Source organism: Nycticebus coucang, chromosome 22, assembly GCF_027406575.1.
Source record: "Nycticebus coucang isolate mNycCou1 chromosome 22, mNycCou1.pri, whole genome shotgun sequence".
Taxonomy (NCBI): domain Eukaryota; kingdom Metazoa; phylum Chordata; class Mammalia; order Primates; family Lorisidae; genus Nycticebus; species Nycticebus coucang.
This window is the reverse complement of record NC_069801.1, coordinates 19,519,629-19,537,958: the sequence shown is the minus strand read 5'-3', so window position 1 is coordinate 19,537,958 and position 18,330 is coordinate 19,519,629. Positions and strand designations below refer to the sequence as shown.

The 18,330-nt window shown below is 43.4% G+C and overlaps 1 protein-coding gene and 1 pseudogene across 1 annotated transcript in view; one reads left to right on the top strand and one right to left on the bottom strand.

Annotated features, from left to right (window-relative positions):
- The first annotated feature begins 2,939 nt into the window (after nucleotides 1-2,939).
- On the top strand, nucleotides 2,940-3,034 carry LOC128575655 (uncharacterized; annotated as a pseudogene).
- Nucleotides 3,035-8,058: 5,024 nt separating this feature from the next.
- The window catches only part of MACO1 (macoilin 1), a 65,842-nt gene continuing 55,570 nt past the window's right edge, over nucleotides 8,059-18,330 (bottom strand). The window contains exons 10-11 of the mRNA XM_053576581.1: nucleotides 15,277-15,451; nucleotides 8,059-8,522 (exon numbers count right to left, since the gene is read on the bottom strand). Coding sequence (XP_053432556.1) covers nucleotides 8,320-8,522; nucleotides 15,277-15,451 — 378 coding nt within the window. The 3' untranslated portion in view covers nucleotides 8,059-8,319. The remainder of the gene's footprint in view (nucleotides 8,523-15,276; nucleotides 15,452-18,330) is intronic.

Here is an 18,330-nt window from a genome sequence, read left to right as displayed (position 1 = left end):
CAAGGGTGACAAAGTTAGACTGTCTCAGAAAAACAAAACAAAACTCTCCTGATTTTCATGTGCAGCCTTGGAGGGGCCACAAGCTCTGTCTTCTACCAAGTCGAGGGGGGCTGTCTTAGTCCATTCCATAAACTGGGTGGCTTATAAATAACAGAAATTTGTTTTTTAAGCCTCTTTGGAGGTCAAGGCATGAGCAGATTTGATGTCTGCTGATGGTGCTTTCTGGGCCTCACACAGTGGAAGGGGCCAGTGGCTTCTTTTATAAGGGTGCTAATCCCATTCAGGGGGGTTCTTCCCTCACAGCCTAATCACTTCCCATAGGCCACCACCTCCTAATACTATCATCTTATGGGTGAGGATTTCAACATGTGAATTCTGAGGGTGTGCAAACATTCAGAACATTAGCAGCTTCCTGAATCTCCTTCCCTGCATTCTTGGTCTCCTGCTCAGGGTTCAGGTAAGTGGAAGGCAGATATTTAGACTCTTTCTCTTGTTAGTTTTTGCTGTGGTAACAAATAGCCCCAAATCTCAGTGGCTTACGCTAATAACATGTACTTTTGCCCCCAGGCCTAAGTGTAGGCTTTGCCTTGACTGACTTCTCACCCAGGTGTGGCCCCTCTCTGGGAAATACTGTTCTCCTGCAGAAAGAAGCTAGAAGAGGCCAAGCTGAGCCACACAGGTGCATTTAAAGCTTCTGCTAAGATCTGGCACATGTGATGTCCACTCACATTCACTGTCCAATGCAAGTCACACAGCCCATTGTAACACTGAGGAGAGTGGGACGTGTCCTCCTCACGGGGGGATGGCGCAGACAATTGGGAGCAATAGTACACACCTGCCACAGTCTCCCAACACTGATCCAGGAAAGCTAGGACATGGACTCACCATCTCACGGGCAGGGACAGGGCCCAGGCCCTTCTGGGCAGCTCTTGCCTCCAAAATTGCCCCTGGTAGGACCTCCTGGCCTTCCTCGCTGGCTTCTCAGCCTTCTAGACAGCCTCACGTGTGCTCAACCCAGAGCTTTTCACTCAGCTCCCCCTTGGGCTTAGAGTTTAAAAACAAACCCTCAGATAAGAAGAGAACACATAATAACTACAAATTGAGGTATGCTAACAGAATTCCTTTTTAGAAACCGGAGGGCTACAATTTATATGTGCAAACATCAGTGTGATGAATGTGGTTAACAAGGGGAATCTAGACTAAGTCCCTGTGGGAAGGCCAGAAGCCAGAAGGAAGAAGAGCCCAAAAGGGTCTCCGCAGGGAGGGAAGGAAGACAGCAGAGGCTGACTTAGCTCAAGTCCCCATTTGGCCAGCTCAAAACACTTTAAGGCCTGGCTCCGCTCCAGCCGCAGGCCTACAGACACCACATACATACTCTGAGGTCCAGGCCTCAGCCAGGATAGAAGCTTCTTCTTATTATCTCCTAGTTCCCAGTTTCTTAACCCTGGCTGTGCATTAGAAACGCATGAGGAATTAAAATAAACAAACAATGCCCAGGTTCCTCCCTAGCCCAGTGAAACCCAGGTGAGCCCTGGTCACGGGTATTTCTAAGTGTTGCAGAGGTGATTCTAATGAGCACCCGGGGTTGAGACCCGCTGCTTTTCTTTTTTTTTTTTTTTGTAGAGACAGAGTCTCACTTTATGGCCCTCGGTAGAGTGCCGTGGCATCACACAGCTCACAGCAACCTCCAACTCCTGGGCTTAAGCGATTCTCTTGCCTCAGCCTCCCGAGTAGCTGGGACTACAGGTGCCCGCCACAACGCCCGGCTATTTTTTGGTTGCAGTTTGGCTGGGGCGGGGTTTGAACCCGCCACCCTCGGTATATGGGGCCGGCACCTTACCGACTGAGCCATAGGCGCCGCCCAAGACCCGCTGCTTTTCTTCTCCCAAGTCCTGCAGTTGGAGAGGGATGCTGGCCCTGAGCTGCCAGGGCTTCAGATTTTCCAACAGACAACAAAAGAATCTAGATAATGTGAAATATCCCAGTTTTTAAATGGTAGTTCAAATGCATTACATTCTATGCAGATTTAAAAAAATATGCCTGCAAGGCAGTAATTAGGAACCTAAGACTGAGAAGTCTGTAAGTTTTCATATTCGGAGCTTGTTCTCTCGCCCTTGACCTCTGGGAGGCCCTGGGCTCTTGAGGACAGCAGCACTGAATGTGACTGGAATGTTGTGCGGGGTTGAGCCACAAACTGCAGCAACAGGTGAAGGATGAGAGGCTGAGTCCTCACTGGTGACCATCTAGTCCTTGGTCCCACATTGCTTTCTGGAGTGCTTGGGCAACGGATACTGCTAGCAGAGCCAACTGGCAAGGGCTAGCTGGGGCTTCAAGAAGCTCACCCCAAGTTCTCCCTTGAGTTTTTTTGGGGGAGTTATTGTTTTGGCTTTTAATTATATTTAAAATATTTTAAAAATAAGCATTATTATAAATTAATAGTAATTTTATTGTAGAAAATCTTAAACATACAGTAAAATATATAGAAGAAAATGAAAATCACCTATCATCTTAATTGCCTTTGGGTTCTGAATACAGAAAGATTCTAGAGTATTCTGAATGGACATCTCCACCTTAGTGTGAGGGAAGCCCTGGAAACTTGATCCAGTGGGAACTATTAGTTTCATTTGTTGAGAGCCAGGACATCCAACACCTTCAAAAGGCTGCTCCATCTGAACTTAGAGACAGACTGAGAACACCTATAGTACTTTTTACGTGTCTTCTTCCTAATATGAACCTCTGTAAGTTGACCACCTCAGGGACTATAACAAGCTGGTCAACAAATGGAGCGAGGCCTGCTGTACTGATATGTACATGTGGTGCATGTCTGGTCTATGAACATTAGGTCAATTTAAGGAGGTGGTCAGTGCAGGGAGGTGGTCAACTATGGAAGTTCTACTGTATAAAACAACAAAAATTACAAGTAGAAAGTAACCTTTAGAGTGCTTGCACATATACTAAAATTGGGACGATACAGAGATTAGCATGGCCCTTGCGCAAGGATGGTGTGTAATTTCATGAAGTGTTCCAAATTTTTTTGTTTCTACCCTCACATTAACCTGAAATTAAAAAAAAAAAAATGTAACCGCTAGGAAAGAACCTCTGCTGTCTAGCAGGGCTAGCGGTTGGTAGCTGGAGGCGAAATGAGACCTCTGGCTAAGGTCACGTGTGCCCTCTGGTGGCAGCTGGGGGGATGGCTTTGGGCAGGGTTGAGCCCCAGGGTCAGTGGCTCTTAAAGTTGGGGTCCAGTACCCAGCCTCACTTGGGTACTTGTTAGAAATGCAGTTTTCCAGGCTCCCCAGCCCCACCCAGCTCTCGTGAATCAGAAACTCTGGAGGTGGGGCCCAGTAGTTTGTGTTTAAACAGGCTACTTTAGGCTGTTCTGATGAACCCGTATGTTTGAGAATGTTTATGTAAGTACGGGCAGGCCTAATACCAGATAAGCGTATGCCAAAATGGCATAGGCCTCCGAGAGCAAGCCCTCGTCCCGATGAAGAGCCACTGCGAGCAGTCGGGGGTGGGAGGCATGGTGGGGGAACAGCGGAGAACTGAGGATGAGGGAGGTGCTGGGGCCTGCCCACACTCAGCCCCACCTCCCACTCAACCCTAAGGTTGCAGAGCTGGGAAAGGGAGCGAACGCTCCTAGAGTTGACTGGTTCAGGCTTCCTGGACAGGGGTTACAAGGTCCAACTGCGATGTGCAAAGCTAAGCCTGGGGTTCTCAGGGGAGAAATGATAGGTTTCAAGGCAGTGTGATTCTAGAACCCTGGAAAGCACATCCTGTGTGGATGTGGGACTTGAACCTCAGGCAGGAACTAAAAGCAGACACCGAGACAGAACAAGACAGAAACACTTGAAATAAGCCCTAGGAAAGAGGGAGGAAAGAAAAGTGGGGTCCCCTTGGGCAGATGGAAAGGGATCCTTATCCTCCGGGACGTTCACTCACTCAGATACCTTGCTGGAGGAAATGCTTTGTAATTCCATTACTGTCCAAATGAAAGATTCCCCACACTGACTCACGAAGCAGTGGAACTGGCTCTTGGGGAAGCCAGGTCTATGGCTCCACAGGATGAGTAGATAGGCCCTCAGCAGACCCCTGCAGCAAGGTTTCCCAGACAGACAAGTGATTGTTCTCAGCATCCAGCTGTTAATTTTTTTGCACCTGGCTAAATCAAGCTGGAGTTTGTAGTGAGAATCTGACAAGTAAAACAAGGTTTCAGGAGAAACCAGAGACAAGCAGATGGCAGATGTCATAGTTAATATGCTATTTCAAATTTTTCCCTCTCCTAAAAATGATTCTGTTTACACTTGTTATTCCAATAATACTATTACAGAGATGCTCTGATTGACAATAGCACAGATTACCTGTCTAATATATTAGCCTTCTTCATTCAACCAATATTTATTGGGCACCTATTAGGTGGCAGGCATTGTTCTTGTTTCTGGGGTTATAGAAATAAACAAACAGACAAAAATCTTTTCCCTTACAGAGTTTACCTCCCCATGGTGGGGAAACCATGTAAATAAAAGAGGTAAAAGAAAAGGCAAAAGGTTCAGAGTTCTTCATCTCCTGCATGGCCCTCTCATCAATTAAGCTCTTAATTCTAAAATTTCAAAGCTTGTGTATCGGCCTTTTCCCAACTAAGACAGGGTGATAGTGATGAGTCTTCAAGTTAGGAAAGTCACCTCAGGGTGAGGCTTCTAAAACAATGAATAAGCAACTGAGTTGCCTGGACATCTAGTTAAAATGGAGGTTCAGGCAGGGGTCTGGGAGTCCACAGTTGCACTTTGAGTGGCATAGGTCAGGAGTCAGGCTGTCAAGGACAGAGCTAGCAGGGTTCTTAGCTGGGACCCTGCCCTTACCGTGACTCCTTGCTGCTGGTCTCAACTCCCATTGGGAGAGCCTGGATAGTTCTCAAGTTCTTTTTTGCCTCATGTCACCTAGTTTTCATAGCCACTCCTTCAATCAAGCAGGGCAGCAAGGGACAATATCCTCCTTAACGGTGAGGAAACAGCACCTCAGAGAGGTTAAGGGCAAAGAGAGTCAGCAGTGGCAAAGCTGGGGGGTAGACTCCCCTCCCTGTCTGAAGGGCTTGGCTGTGGCACAGGTGCGGCATAAACTAGAGAGCAGACTCGGGCTCTTAAAGGGACCACTTTTGGGAAGTAGCACTAGGCCTGTGAATAGGCCAGCTCAGCACTAAATTTCTTTGAGAAGCACATATAACCAGGCATTTATAGGTCTCAGAGGCCCTTTAAACTAAATAGGCCTAGCTACTATGGCCCACCTGAAGACAGTTTACTAGTTTGACTTTGCCAAACTCAGTGGCTTTGGGACAGGTTTCTGGTTTACCTCTTTAGCTCCCTCTGGTGTGGTGTGAATTTCAAAAGCAGCGATCTGATGGCAGCTGTTAGAAAGGTTTGGCCTTCCCAGGTGGCTCTTCACAGCTGGATTAACATAGGCAGCACGGGAAGGGTGCTAGGACAAAGGGCTGTCCCCTTCCTTTAAGCTGGAAGTCATGAGGAATTGTTCATTCTCATTTTACAGGCTTTCCTGGAAAGATTATCACAGGGAGAATGAACACATGACAGCTATTTCCTTATGTAAAGTTGGGAGATGTCAATAAAGAGATGTTATTCAGCTACTCAAAACACACTTAGCCTGCTCTTCTTGTAAATATTTAGCCATCTCGAATGGCAAACACTGCTTTATGGCATGTAATAACTTGTGAGGTACTAAGACAGGGAGCCACTTGAGACGGACCTAAAATAACACGGACAACAGCTGGAGAGTTCCTTGGTGGAAAAGAACATGCCAATGAGAACTCTGGAAGCAGATACATTCCTTCAGGGAAGGCAAAGGCAAAAGCCAAGTCAAGCCAAGCCAACACATTCCCCCTGGGGAATTCCACTCATGGCATTAACTACCGTGTCTGCAAGACATTTGATGGCCAAGACTCAGAAAGGCTATCTAGCAATAAAGACAGAGCGTGAGGTGCCAAGAGCAGAATTTTCCAGAACTGGAGCCAATATCAATTGTAACAATGGCCAAGAGAGGAAACATGGGCCAAGAGGGGCAGCTGGCTTCTCATAAGATGAAAACATGCAAAACAAGGGAAGATAACAGAAGTGGTTGCCTTGGTGGTCGGGATCTATAGCAGATAGGAAGCCCAATAGGGTCTTGGTCACTAAGAGGCCCAACAAGATTCTAGAAAATAGGAGAGGGCAAGGCATTGGTGAAGGAAATCTGCTCTCAAGATTTTCTCATTGACTGCTCCCCAATCCCACCTCCTTTAAAAAAAAAAAAAGAGGGTTGTACCAGAACATAAGTCTTGGCTCTTATCAGATGCCAGAGAAGGGAAAGAAAGAGGGAGAGAACAAATGAGAATTGATACACTGTAAGAACAGAAATCAAACCTACTCAAGATCTCGATGGGCTCCCCCAAATCCTCTGTTTGCTCCTTGCCCAGTGGATCTGCTGCGTGAGGCACCCCCAGCTGACCTGGCCTGAGACGAGGAGAGAACAAGATAGCAACCCCCTAAGCCCCACTCAGAACAATCTATTTTGCTGTGCCCTCCTGAAAAGTTAAAAAGGCAGAAAACTAGTTTTATCTGGAAGAAAATGTTTATTCTTTTGAACCCCACAGGAAAAAAAAAAAATAGAATGCAGCCAAGACCAAGTATTTAACGAAAATTGTGTCCCAAAGGCAGCAAAATGGGGGAAACCTCAACACAAAGTCAGTGACAATTTTCCATGTTTTTGCACAAAGATGAAAAAAATCTGTGACAATTCTGAGTAACAGTTTCATGGTGACAAGTTACACAAGATGATTCAAACATGCCAAATGGCAGCAACATGCACACCTGGCTGAAGCTAGGTTTTTTAAAATCCCAAAATAAGATCTATGATTAAAAGGATGATTCTTGTTAATACTTCTATTTTACTGACTTGCTTGCCCTACTTAATTTGCTTTAAATGAGATGTACATGCCAATTAACAGGAAATTTTAGAAGAACTATGTCCTTCCAGAATCCATGGCAAGGAAGCAAAACCAATCTACGTGGTTTCTTAATTTTTCCTAGTTTCCAAACACAATTTTGGTTTGCCACCCCCCCATCCCTCCCCCCATCCCCACCCTGAATCTTAAACACTTTCAAAAGTTGCCTGTGCAAACACTTTTCTATCAATGTATAATACACATTTGAAACTGAAATCTTTGTGCAGTTTTGAGTTTAAGAGTCTTAAAAAAAAAAACCCTCCTTGGCACAAGAGCTGAGGAACAGTCAAGCTTCCTTTAAATCATCAAACACAAGTTGATGAAAAGTGGAGAAAGCACAGTTAAGTGAAATGAGGAAAAAAAAAAACCCTGGAACTGCAGCTTTTATTTGTTACAGTCTCTCGGACACAAACACTGCCCAGCTCCCTTCCCAAGGTGCTTTGCTGGAGGCAAGTGCAAAACACTGTGGTGCTGTCTATTAAAAGAAACAAAGATGCAGCTGTGGTGGCACCAAACAGCCCAGCTACCCACCAGCTTTATAGCAGGATCCGCAGTGAGCTTGACACAGATAGAAGATAGATGATGGTAAAGGGGGAAAAGAGTTTAAAATGATCAAGTTTCCTCTTGAAATGTCTTTTCCCAAGGCACTGTGAAGAAGACTGCTGCTAGCAATTTTCTAGGACTAAACATACTGATGGGAATATAAATACTTCAAACACAACCCCTGTGACGTCCTTACAGCTAGTCTCATCACTTAGGTCTCTCCTCAGCTTATAGGATGCTCCTTGAATGTGTTTGGTCCTTGGAGGGGCAATTGATTTTTGTTTTCTGTAATATCAGTAATCATCTTCTTTAATGCAGCTATAAAATCAAAGCTGTGTTAGGTTATTTAACCCTTCATTCTTAAACTAAAAGTTTTCATCGTCATCCCATGTGAATCCAATGTGCAGATTTTGCTTGCTTACTTAAGAATAAAACAGAACAAAAAGGGTTGAAAAGCAAAAACTCTGCTTTTTTTTTCTCTTCAAGAGGAAGCTATGTAAGAATACATAAAAGGCAAAGTTGGCTACTTGAAATCCAAGAATGGTTTTAATGTGTTGGCCGAGAAAAATAAACTGTAAAGTTCTGTGAGGTCTTCTAAAAATTTACAAGAAAAACTGATGGGCAGTTCTAATCAGACTTGGATGTTATCTCCCCCCCCTTTTTAAAAATGACAACATATACAGTCCCACAAAATACAATATAAACTTTTTATCTTGACTGCCAAAGACGCTCCTTTATGATGACTTCCAGTAACCAAATAGTTGGGCAAAACACACAGCTGGCCTTCATTTCTTCAGGGGCTGGTAAACAGAGGCATTGGGATCAAGTCCAGAGGGGCTGGTCTCCACAAATTTGGAAGAGTAGTGGGGGGAAACGGGGCTCAGGGGGCTGGTGGCGGCACTGTACGTTATGCTGGGCATGACGGCCATGACTTCGGCTATCTTCTGTTTTAGGTCCTTGATTTCCTGGTCTTTCTGAAGGATTTGTCCTGGAAGATTAAAGACCCACAATTAGTGAGGAAAGAGGGCACGCTCGACCCAGTGCCCCCTTTTGGCCTATCCCTGAGTAGTTCAGTTCAGCAGGAACAACTCCAGATTTGACAGTTTATTAGGTGAGGCAAACTTTTCCTATCAAGGCCAAATAGTAAATGTTTTAGGTATTGTGGACCATACACAGTATATTTTCTTTGTTGTCTTTTTTTTTTCCAACCATGGAAAAAATGTAAAAACCATTGTAGTTCATGGGCAGTGTAAGAACAGGTGGCAGGCCACATGGGGCCTGTGGGCCACAGTTTCCTGACTCGGCTTAAGGGTAAGAAGGGATTCTGTTCATGCAGTAGGACTGGCATAAAGAAGTCAGTTTCCAGGGCGGCGCCTGTGGCTCAAAGGAGTAGGGTGCCGGCCCCATATGCCGGAGGTGGTGGGTTCAAATCCAGCCCCGGCCAAGAACTGCAAAAAAAAAGTCAGTTTCCAGAGATCATATTTTAAAAGCAGCAGTCACCTATGACAGCCTAAGAGGTTGCTGATTTTGAACTCTGGCTCCGTCTGTTGAGCTGAAATGTTTTTCTGGGAGGATGGACTATCTTTGAGTGTCACACCAAGAAATACAGAACAATTGAAGCCTGAGAATCAGTCACAGTAGTACACGTATGCCAGCAGGTCCTCTGACAGAAAACAGATGAAGCACGGCGACTGCTGAATTGCTCACGGGGCCCAGATCATTCACCCCTGCCTTTTGGCACAAGGCCCCTCAGACTGGCTGCCTGGTTTGCACTTGGCTGGACGCACTTGTGACATTATCCTACTCAGCCTCCAGCATACCCTCCACTTCAGTTTCTTGATCTAATCAGCTGCTCCTGCCTGGGCCGCTTCCCTTCCATGTGTCTCCTGCTCTCTTTGCCTGCTAACACATGAGGCTTCTGTCTCTACTTCCTCAGCAAACCTTTCTCTGATCCTCCTTCTAAATCAGTTCCCCTCAACTCCTATATTCTTAACACACCCTAAACTTTCCTTTCTGTCACTTGTTCTTTGTAATAATGATAATAATAACAATAAATAACACAGAGTTTCATATATTCCAGGCACAGTTCTAAGTGTTTACATATACTAATGCATTTCTTTCTCATGACGACCCTATGAGGTGGGAATTATCACTCATTATCATTATCTATTTTGTAGATGAGGAAACCACAGCATAGAGAAGTTGACTGACTTACTCAAGGTATATAGCTAGTGACAGAGCCAGGTTACAACTCCATGCAGTTTGGCTGGAGTCTACACTCCTATGGTATTCTTCTGTCTCTTAGAATTATTCATTGGTAATGGTCTGTGTCCATCATTTCTCTCTCCTGGACCATGGGGGCAGAAACTGTGTCTAATTTTTTTTTTTTTTTGCTATCTCCCTAGTGCCCAGCACAGTAGAAAGCTGAGGTTCTGCAAGTTATGTATCTTGCTCAAAATCATTTAGTTATTAAGAGGCAGAGCAGATTTAAACCCAGGACCACTTTGTTCCAAAGCCCATGCAACTTCCATCATGTTATGTGGCTCCTTGGTCTCTAGGGAAAAGAACATTTAGGAAGAGTAGCCTTTTACAAATATAAATGCTTAAAAAAGAAAAAGGTTGACTGGCTGGGCAGGGTGGCTCACCCCTGTAATCCTAGCACTCTGGAAGGCCAAGGCCAGATGGTCTCTTCAGCTCAGGAGTTCAAGATCAGCCTGAGCAAAGCAAGACCCATCTCTACTAAAAATAGAAAAATTAACTGAGTGTTGTGATGGACACCTATAGTCCCAGCTACTAGGGAGGCTGAGGCAAGAGGAGATTGCACCCAAAAGTATGAGGTTGCTGTGACAGAGAAAGACTCTGTCTCAAAAAAAAAAAAGGTCTCATTTGAGTTGCACCTATTTTGAGACTGCTCATAGGTCCTATTTAAGACAATATCCTTGGAATGTAAGAGAGCTTGGTTTATTTTTTAAAAGGATGTAGTAGAGATGAAAGTCATTTTGGAACCAGAATGAATCAAATGATATACAAAGTATGAAGGAGAAAAGCAATGAGGGGTTTGATTTGAATTACAAAGTTGGGTTCTTATTAGAATATTCTGAGACCACAGAGGAGGGCAGGAGTGGAGAAGGCAGTAGCCAACAGCAGTAGAAAGGAACTGCTCCCTCTCACTTCCTTCATGTCTCTGAAGCTTCAAGTAAGCATCAAATATCTTCTTTCTCTTTGAACAAAGTAACCCTCAGATGAATAAAATACCTAATGGCATCTGATATATGAGCCACTATATCCTTTTCCATGCAGATTTAAGTTTTATTTCTTTAATCAGTAACAGGCAAACATCCCCAGAGCTTTGGAAAAGACAGTTCTCTTTGCCTGTTGCTTTGTGAGGATTTCTGGGCTGACAGCTTAGAGCACTCTGTGCTGGGAAGCCCAGCTCCCCCTGGCTACTCTGAGACCAGGAGCTGCTTCACGCCAGGGGGGATCTTTTCCAAGTTTGCAAACCCAAGTAAACAGGGATGAGGCAGAGAGGGTGACCATCTCCCAGGGAGTTGAGCCAGGCAGGCAAAAAGGTTAGTAGTTAGGCTTCAAAGCAAGATTTCCAGGAGTCTTCTTTTTTTTTTATTGAGACAGAGTTTCACTTGGTTGCCCTTGGTAGAGTTACATGGTGTCATAGCTCATAGTAACCTCAAACTCTTGGGATAAAGCGATTCTCTTGCCTCAGCCTCCCTAGTAGCTGGGACTACAGGTGCCCGCCACAATGCCTGGCTATTTTTTTTTTTTTTTCTGTTTAGCAGGCCCAGGCCGGGTTCAAACCCACCAGCCCCGGAGCATGTGACAGGCGCCCTAAGCACTGAGATACAGGCACGGAGCCCCCAGGAGTCTTCCTAAATGCCTTTCCCTGAATCCACAGACTAAAGCAGCCTGACTCCTGGCCCCCTCTCTTGCTTAACCACCTGGGCCATCTCAAGCCATTCCTGTGGCTTCATCAACTTCACAACTTCTACATCCAACCATCCTACGTCCAGGGGTTTTGGCCTCTCTCTTTGGTTTAGGCCTAAAGTTCCCATCTACTGATGAATATTTCCTACTGGGTGGAGGGCGCACCTCTAAATCAAAACATCCCAAACCAAACTAGTTCTCCCTTTTCACTCCTTAAATCTGTTCTGTTCTTCTTCCCTAGTCCCAACAACTTTATCCCTCTCAGATCTCTTAGGCATGTCCACTCTGCCTTACTCACCTGTCTGGGTCATCTCCCTTCCCCATACCCATCACCTCTCAGATAGAAGATAGTAACAGCTTCCTAGCTGGCCTCTCTACCTCCACTCAATCTTACCTCTCATATCCATCCCTCACATTGTTAATGGAAGGAGTTTCCAAAATAATAGCCAGAACATATCACCCACTTTCTCTGGAAAATCTAGGGAATATGTTCTTTAGTATGACTTTGTTTACAATCCTTCTAATCGCCCATTCTTTTATTCCCTGTCCCCCAGCTAAAGGCTACTGTACTGTTCATCTGGCCACGCCAGCACTTGGTTTCCTTTGCGTACACTATTTAACTCAGGTAATGATGTTCACCCCTGCCATTCTCTCCTCTGCTCTCAGAATTCATCTTCAAATCCCACTCAGTGATCCCTACTCCATGAAGCCTCTTGAATCTCTCCTCCAGCTTTGTTTTTTTGCAGTTTTTGGTCGGGGCTGGGTATGAACCTGCCACCTCCGGCATATGGGGCTGGCGCTCTACCCCTTTGAGCCACAGGTACCGCCCTCCAGCTTTTTTTTTTTTTTTTTGAGACAGAGTGTCACTATGTCACCCACATTGGTGTATGTGGCTGGCGCCCGACTCACTGAGCTACGGGCACCAAGCCTCCTTGCCCTCTGCCTTTATGACAGCAGCCTTTCCACTTGGCTCAGCTTTATGGCAGCAATTCTCAAAGTCATCAGGGTCCACAGGGACAAAACTACCTTTGTAATAATACTAAGAACTCATTTGCCTTCTTCACACCCATTCTGACACAGGTGGAAACCAGAAGCTACTTTGACTGTAAAATCACAACAGAATGTAAAAAGAGAGATAAAAATCAAACAATCTCAGATAAGCCAGACATTAAAGAGATCTGCTAAATGTAAAATAATGCTACTTTTCTAATTGTTTTTGTTTTGGAAAACATAGTTCTTTTTAATAAAAATGTTATTTATGTTAACATGTAATATGTTTACATGTTATTTTAAAACAAATGTTTTAAGTTTTAATTTCTAGTAGGTAAATATTGAAAAATATAATGCACTTGAAATAAACTTTTTTTTTTTTTTGAGACAGAATCTCAAGCTGTTGCCCTAGGTAGAGTGCCATGGCGTCACAGCTTACAGCAACCTTTAGGTCTTGGGCTTAGGCAATTCTCTTGCCTCAGCCTCCCAAGTAGCTGGGAGCACCTACTACAATGCCCGGCTATTTTTTGGTTGGAGCTGTCATTGTTGTTTGGCGGGCCCAGGCTGGATTCAAACCTGCCAGCTCTGGTGTATGTGGCTGGCACCTCAGCCACTTGAGCTTCAGGTACCAAGCCTGAAATAAACTTTTAAGGTAGTAATTTTCAGAGTATAAAAGGAAGGCCAAGCTTGGTGGTTCACACCTATAATCCTAGCACTCTGGGAGGCCTAGGCAGGTGGACTGCCCGAGCTCACAGATTTGAGCTCACAGCCTGAACCAGAGACCTCATCTCTAAAAATATCTGGGTGCTGTGGCCGGCACCTGTAGTCCCAGGTACTTGGGAGGCTGAGGCAAGAGAATCGCTTGAGTCTAAGAGTTGGAGGTTGCTGTGAGCTGTGATGCCCCAGCACTCTACCAAGGGGACAAAATAAGACTCTGTCTCCAAAAAAAAACAAGAGTGTAAAGGGGTCTCTAAAACCAAAATTCATACACTGTATTATATTCATCTTTGTCTCCCTTAGAGCTTCTAGAACAATGTTTTGCATCTCCTCTATATGTCCCTGCTGAATTTCTTTCTACCTGTTTAAAAAGAGACAGGGTCTCATTATCTTGCCCAGGCTAGTCTCAAACTCCTGGGCTCAAGTGATCTCCCACATCAGCCTCCCAAATAGCTGGGACTATATATGCATGCCACCATACCCTGCTTGATATATTTTTTTCATTTCACTAAATCAACTATTTGAAAGTTCTTTTCAGTATTCTATTTAGTAATCTATAGAATACTCTATTTTTTCCATATTATACTCAATTTAGTACTCTAATTGATTTGAGTACTAATTAGAGTACAATTTCTTTTCTTTTTGTTTTTTATTTTGCAGTTTTTGGCCGGGGCCGGGCTTGAGCCCCCCGCTCCCCCTCGACCTCCAGTATATGGGGCCGGCACCCTACTCTTTGAGCCACAGGCACCACCCTACAGCAAAACTCAAATTTATTGTATCTCTGTTCAAAAATCTTCCAGAGCTCCCCAAATCACTCAGAATCCTAAGATCTTTCCCTGGGCCACAAGTCCATTGCAACCTGCTTCCAACAAAGACTCTCCCCATCGTGTAGGCTGCACCTGCACCCAACCTCCCTTTAGTGCTTTGCCCTTGCCGCTCCCTCGCCGAAGTGCTTTCCTTCAGCTGTTCAAGAGGCTCACTCTCTTCCTTTCTGTCTCTTCTCAAATACTACCTATTCAAGGAGTCTTTGGGGGTCACCTTGTCAAAAGAAGAGCCCTGCACATACACACACACATCCGTTGTCTCCCCACTGCTTTATTATTATTATTTTTTTGAGACAGAGCCTTAAGCTGTCACCCTGGGTAGAGTGCCATAGTGTCACAGCTTACAGCAACCTCCAACTCCTGGGCTCAAGTAATTCTCTTGCCTCCGCTTCCCAAGTAGCTGGGACTACAGGTATCTGCCACAACGCCTGGCTATTTTTTGGTTGCAGCCATCATTGTTTGGCGGGCTGGGGCTGGATTTGAACCCTCCAGCTCCGGTGTATGTGGCTGGTGCCTTAGCCACTTGAGCCACAGGCGCTGAGCCAGCCCACTGCTTTATTTTAATCATTGTAACTACTGTCATCTGACATATTCCTTTACTGGCTTGTTCATCACCTGTCATTTCAAGGGCTATATCCTCAGGGACTCTCAAAGTTCCCAGCACATAGTAGGTCTCAGTAAATATTTGTCAAGTAGATGCTTGCTTTCCACACTCTCCTCCACTATTGCCTTATTTGCAACCTTCGCTCCAGCCAAGCAGGACCAGCTGTAGCTCAGAACCCATCAGGCCCCTTCTAGCCTCTCGGCCCTTGTTCAAGTTGTTTCTTCTGTCCAGATGCCTCTCTACACCTCCCCTCCCTACTGCCACCACACTACCTCCTCAAGCCCTAGCTTGGACATCAGCTCCCCTGGGAAATAGCCCTCTTCAATTCCCCAAACGGGTTTAGTCCCTGCCTCTTCCTATGTTCCTGCAGGCCCCACATTTACTTCTTTGCCAGTACCTTTTAATGACTCTGCATTTCTCTACTTCTCCAATGACACTGTGCACTCCTTGAACATGGAAATCACACTTTCCTTTGTATGTATGCCCTGCACTTGACATATTCTCATCTCAAAATATGTCCACAGAATGACTTAATGTGATGGTTCCTATATTTCAATGTTGGGCACTTAGAAAACACGAGCAGAGAAAACTGAAATGTCTCTTGGTTCAGAGCTCTACGGGAAGATCTTCCCTCCACATCCCCTCACCAGGGGCCCGTGCACTCCTACCTTGGGCAATCTCAAGCTGCCGCTTGGCGTCACCCAGTGCAGAGAACAGGTCCAGCTTGATTCTTGTCTCTGCGCTGAGGCTGTTCTCCAGGTGCTGCGTTTTGTCTTGCATGGCTGAGAGGGCTGACATTAACACCTCGGTGTCTTTCTCATTTTCTTTATACTTCCGAAGCTCCTATCAATATCATCAAAACAGCAATGCTACAAGGTACTTTTGGCATCTATAAGTTAGCCTGAAATCACAAATTAAATACCACTATTCTTGGCCTGGCTACTAACTTTAGAGCAAGTGCCAAATGTATTTATGGGGCAGAATACACATAAAAAGCATTTAGCAGATAATCATTTGACCATGTTGGGCATATGTATAGCTAGCAATGGGCTCTGCCACCAAATAAAATACTTTCTTATAATCCTAATTCAGAACCACAGAGCACTTTTTCCTCACTGTCAACCTGCAAATGTTACTGTAACGCCATAGTGAAATTTGCCAAAACTCTTCTCTCAACTTGGACCAAAAACTGCAAAAATGTTAATTATTTTGATAGGACATATTGCAGAATAAACCCACTTAAAACAGCTGGTAATGTAGCCAAATAATTTATACAGATACATAAATTTTTCTTTTTTAAGAGAGAAATCTAAACTTATTAGGGAAAATTTAAAAATATGTAAAAGTTCAAAGAAAATGAAAATTACCCATAATACCAACAATGAAAATTTTGATATATTTTCTTTTAGTCTTTTTAAAGCATGTATGTATATATATATGTGTGTATGTATATATATATTTACGTATATATTATCAAAAATATATATGTATCTTTTAGCATTACTGAAACAATACCATATATATAGTTTTGTCTATAAATTGACTTTTACTTTGTGGAAATAAAATCTTTATGGCCTATATGATATTCCTAAACATTTATATATCAAATTTAAACAAATCTCTCAGTATTAAAATTTTTTCCAAATTTTTTGCTTTTATATACTACCATTATGAGCAACATCAATCACTGGTGAGATTTTAAAATATTTACCTTAGGTAGGATTACTAAAAAGAAACACTTAAAAAAGTACACTGATTTCTAGTCATACTTCCCCCAGCAACGTATGAGGCTGATTTTGTCACATCCTCACAAAGACTGTTATCATTTAAAGTGTCTTTGCTAATTTCAAGTGATATCTAATTTTAATCTGCATATTGTTTATGACTGATGAGGATATATTTTTATGGTCTTTTTTTCCAGTGTGATACTATTTTATCTACTGTGCACATTATTAAGGCTCAAAGGAGCAGTTAACAAGGAACATATGTCATTTGTTTGTATTTTAATCGATAGATGCAAATTTGCCAACAAAACAGAACATAACAGCAGTAACAACAGGAACAGCGCTCACTAATGTCCACAGGCTCCAATCTACTTGATGTTGAATAGCACTGTGAGATTTCCATGCCTAACTCAAGCACATGAAATGCATCTCATTGAGTGCTGCTGTCAGGGATAACATCACACGCACATAAAATGCATGTCATTGAGTGCTGTTATCAGTGATAAGGTTCAAACGGTCTCTTATTTATGGCCTTATGCTCCCTGAAAAATTAAGCAAATTAACTTTGAGTGGTGGACATTATTTAAAAAGTTCTGGCATTAGGCTTAGTGCCTGTAGCTCAGCAGTTAGGGCACCAGCCACATACACCGGGGTTGGCAGGTTTGAACCCAGCCCGGGAACTGCCAAACAACGACAACTACAACAACAACAACAAAAAATAGCTGGGCGTTGTGGCGGGCACCTGTAGTCCCAGCTACTTGGGAGGCTAAGGCAAGAGACTCGCTTAAGGCCAAGAGTTTGAGGTTGCTGTGAGCTGTGACACCATAGTACTCTACCAAGGGCAACGTAGTGAGACTCTTGTCTCCAAAAAAAAAGTTATTTCTAAGGTATTAAGAGACTAGCTATATTATTTTAAAAACAGGCAGGATTTAAGGGTGCAGGATTAATTTGAAGCATGTTTTAGAAACCCTTATGAAAATATAATTAGATTTATATTTTTATGTTTTTAGCAGTCATTTATATTTCTTCTGTATATTATTTGTTCATATCCTTAGCCTATTTTTCTCTATATTTGAGCTTTTCTCAGCAAATTTTAAGGTATGTATTTATTACAAAATTTGTTGCAATATCTACACCTTCTCCTATTCATTTTTCTTTTATTATTTTTTTGTTTTGTGATTTCTGTTGCCCTGGGTAGAGTGATGTGCTGTACCTCACAGCAACTCTTAGGCTCAAGTGATCCTCTTGCCTCAGCTTCCAGAGCAGCTGAGATTATAGGCATGTGCCACAACTCTCAGCTAATTTTTCTGTTTCTAGAACAGATGAGGTCTCACTCTTGTTCAGGTTGGTCTTGAACTACTGAGGTCAAGTGGTCCGTTGACCTTGGCCTTGCAGAGTGCTAGGATTACAGGCGTGAACACTGTGCCTAGCCTCTTTTGTGATTTCTTCCATTGCTTTTATGTTTAGAAAGTCTCCTGTTTCAAGATCAAATAAATTCTACTATATTTTCAACTAGTTTTTAAAAAATTTTTTCTTCTTTTCTGCATTCAGTTCTTCATCTGGAATTTCTTTTTATGTGGTATGACGGTGTTTTTCAACCACTTTTACCTCACGGAACACTTGAACCTGTATCAAACTTCCACAATTCACTTAAATTATGTTATTAAAAAAAAAGAGTAAAAAAAATACTTTGCTTTGAACTTTTTTTGAAAATAATTTAATTAGTGATCTTTAAAAAATTTCAAGCCACAGCTAAGATCCTCTCATGCACACTGGTTGCAAATCACTGTGGTATGGGATGAGCCTCTAATTTTTTTTTCTAGTTATCTAGCCATTCCAAAGCCTTTCACTGACTAATCCTCACCTTTTCCATCTATCTCCAATGCCATCTTTATTACAAGCCTTAGGCTTTGTCCCCAGGTCATTATTCTATTCCACTGACTTGCCAGTATTTCTTACCAGTCCCACATAATTCAGTTTATCATCACTTCACAATAT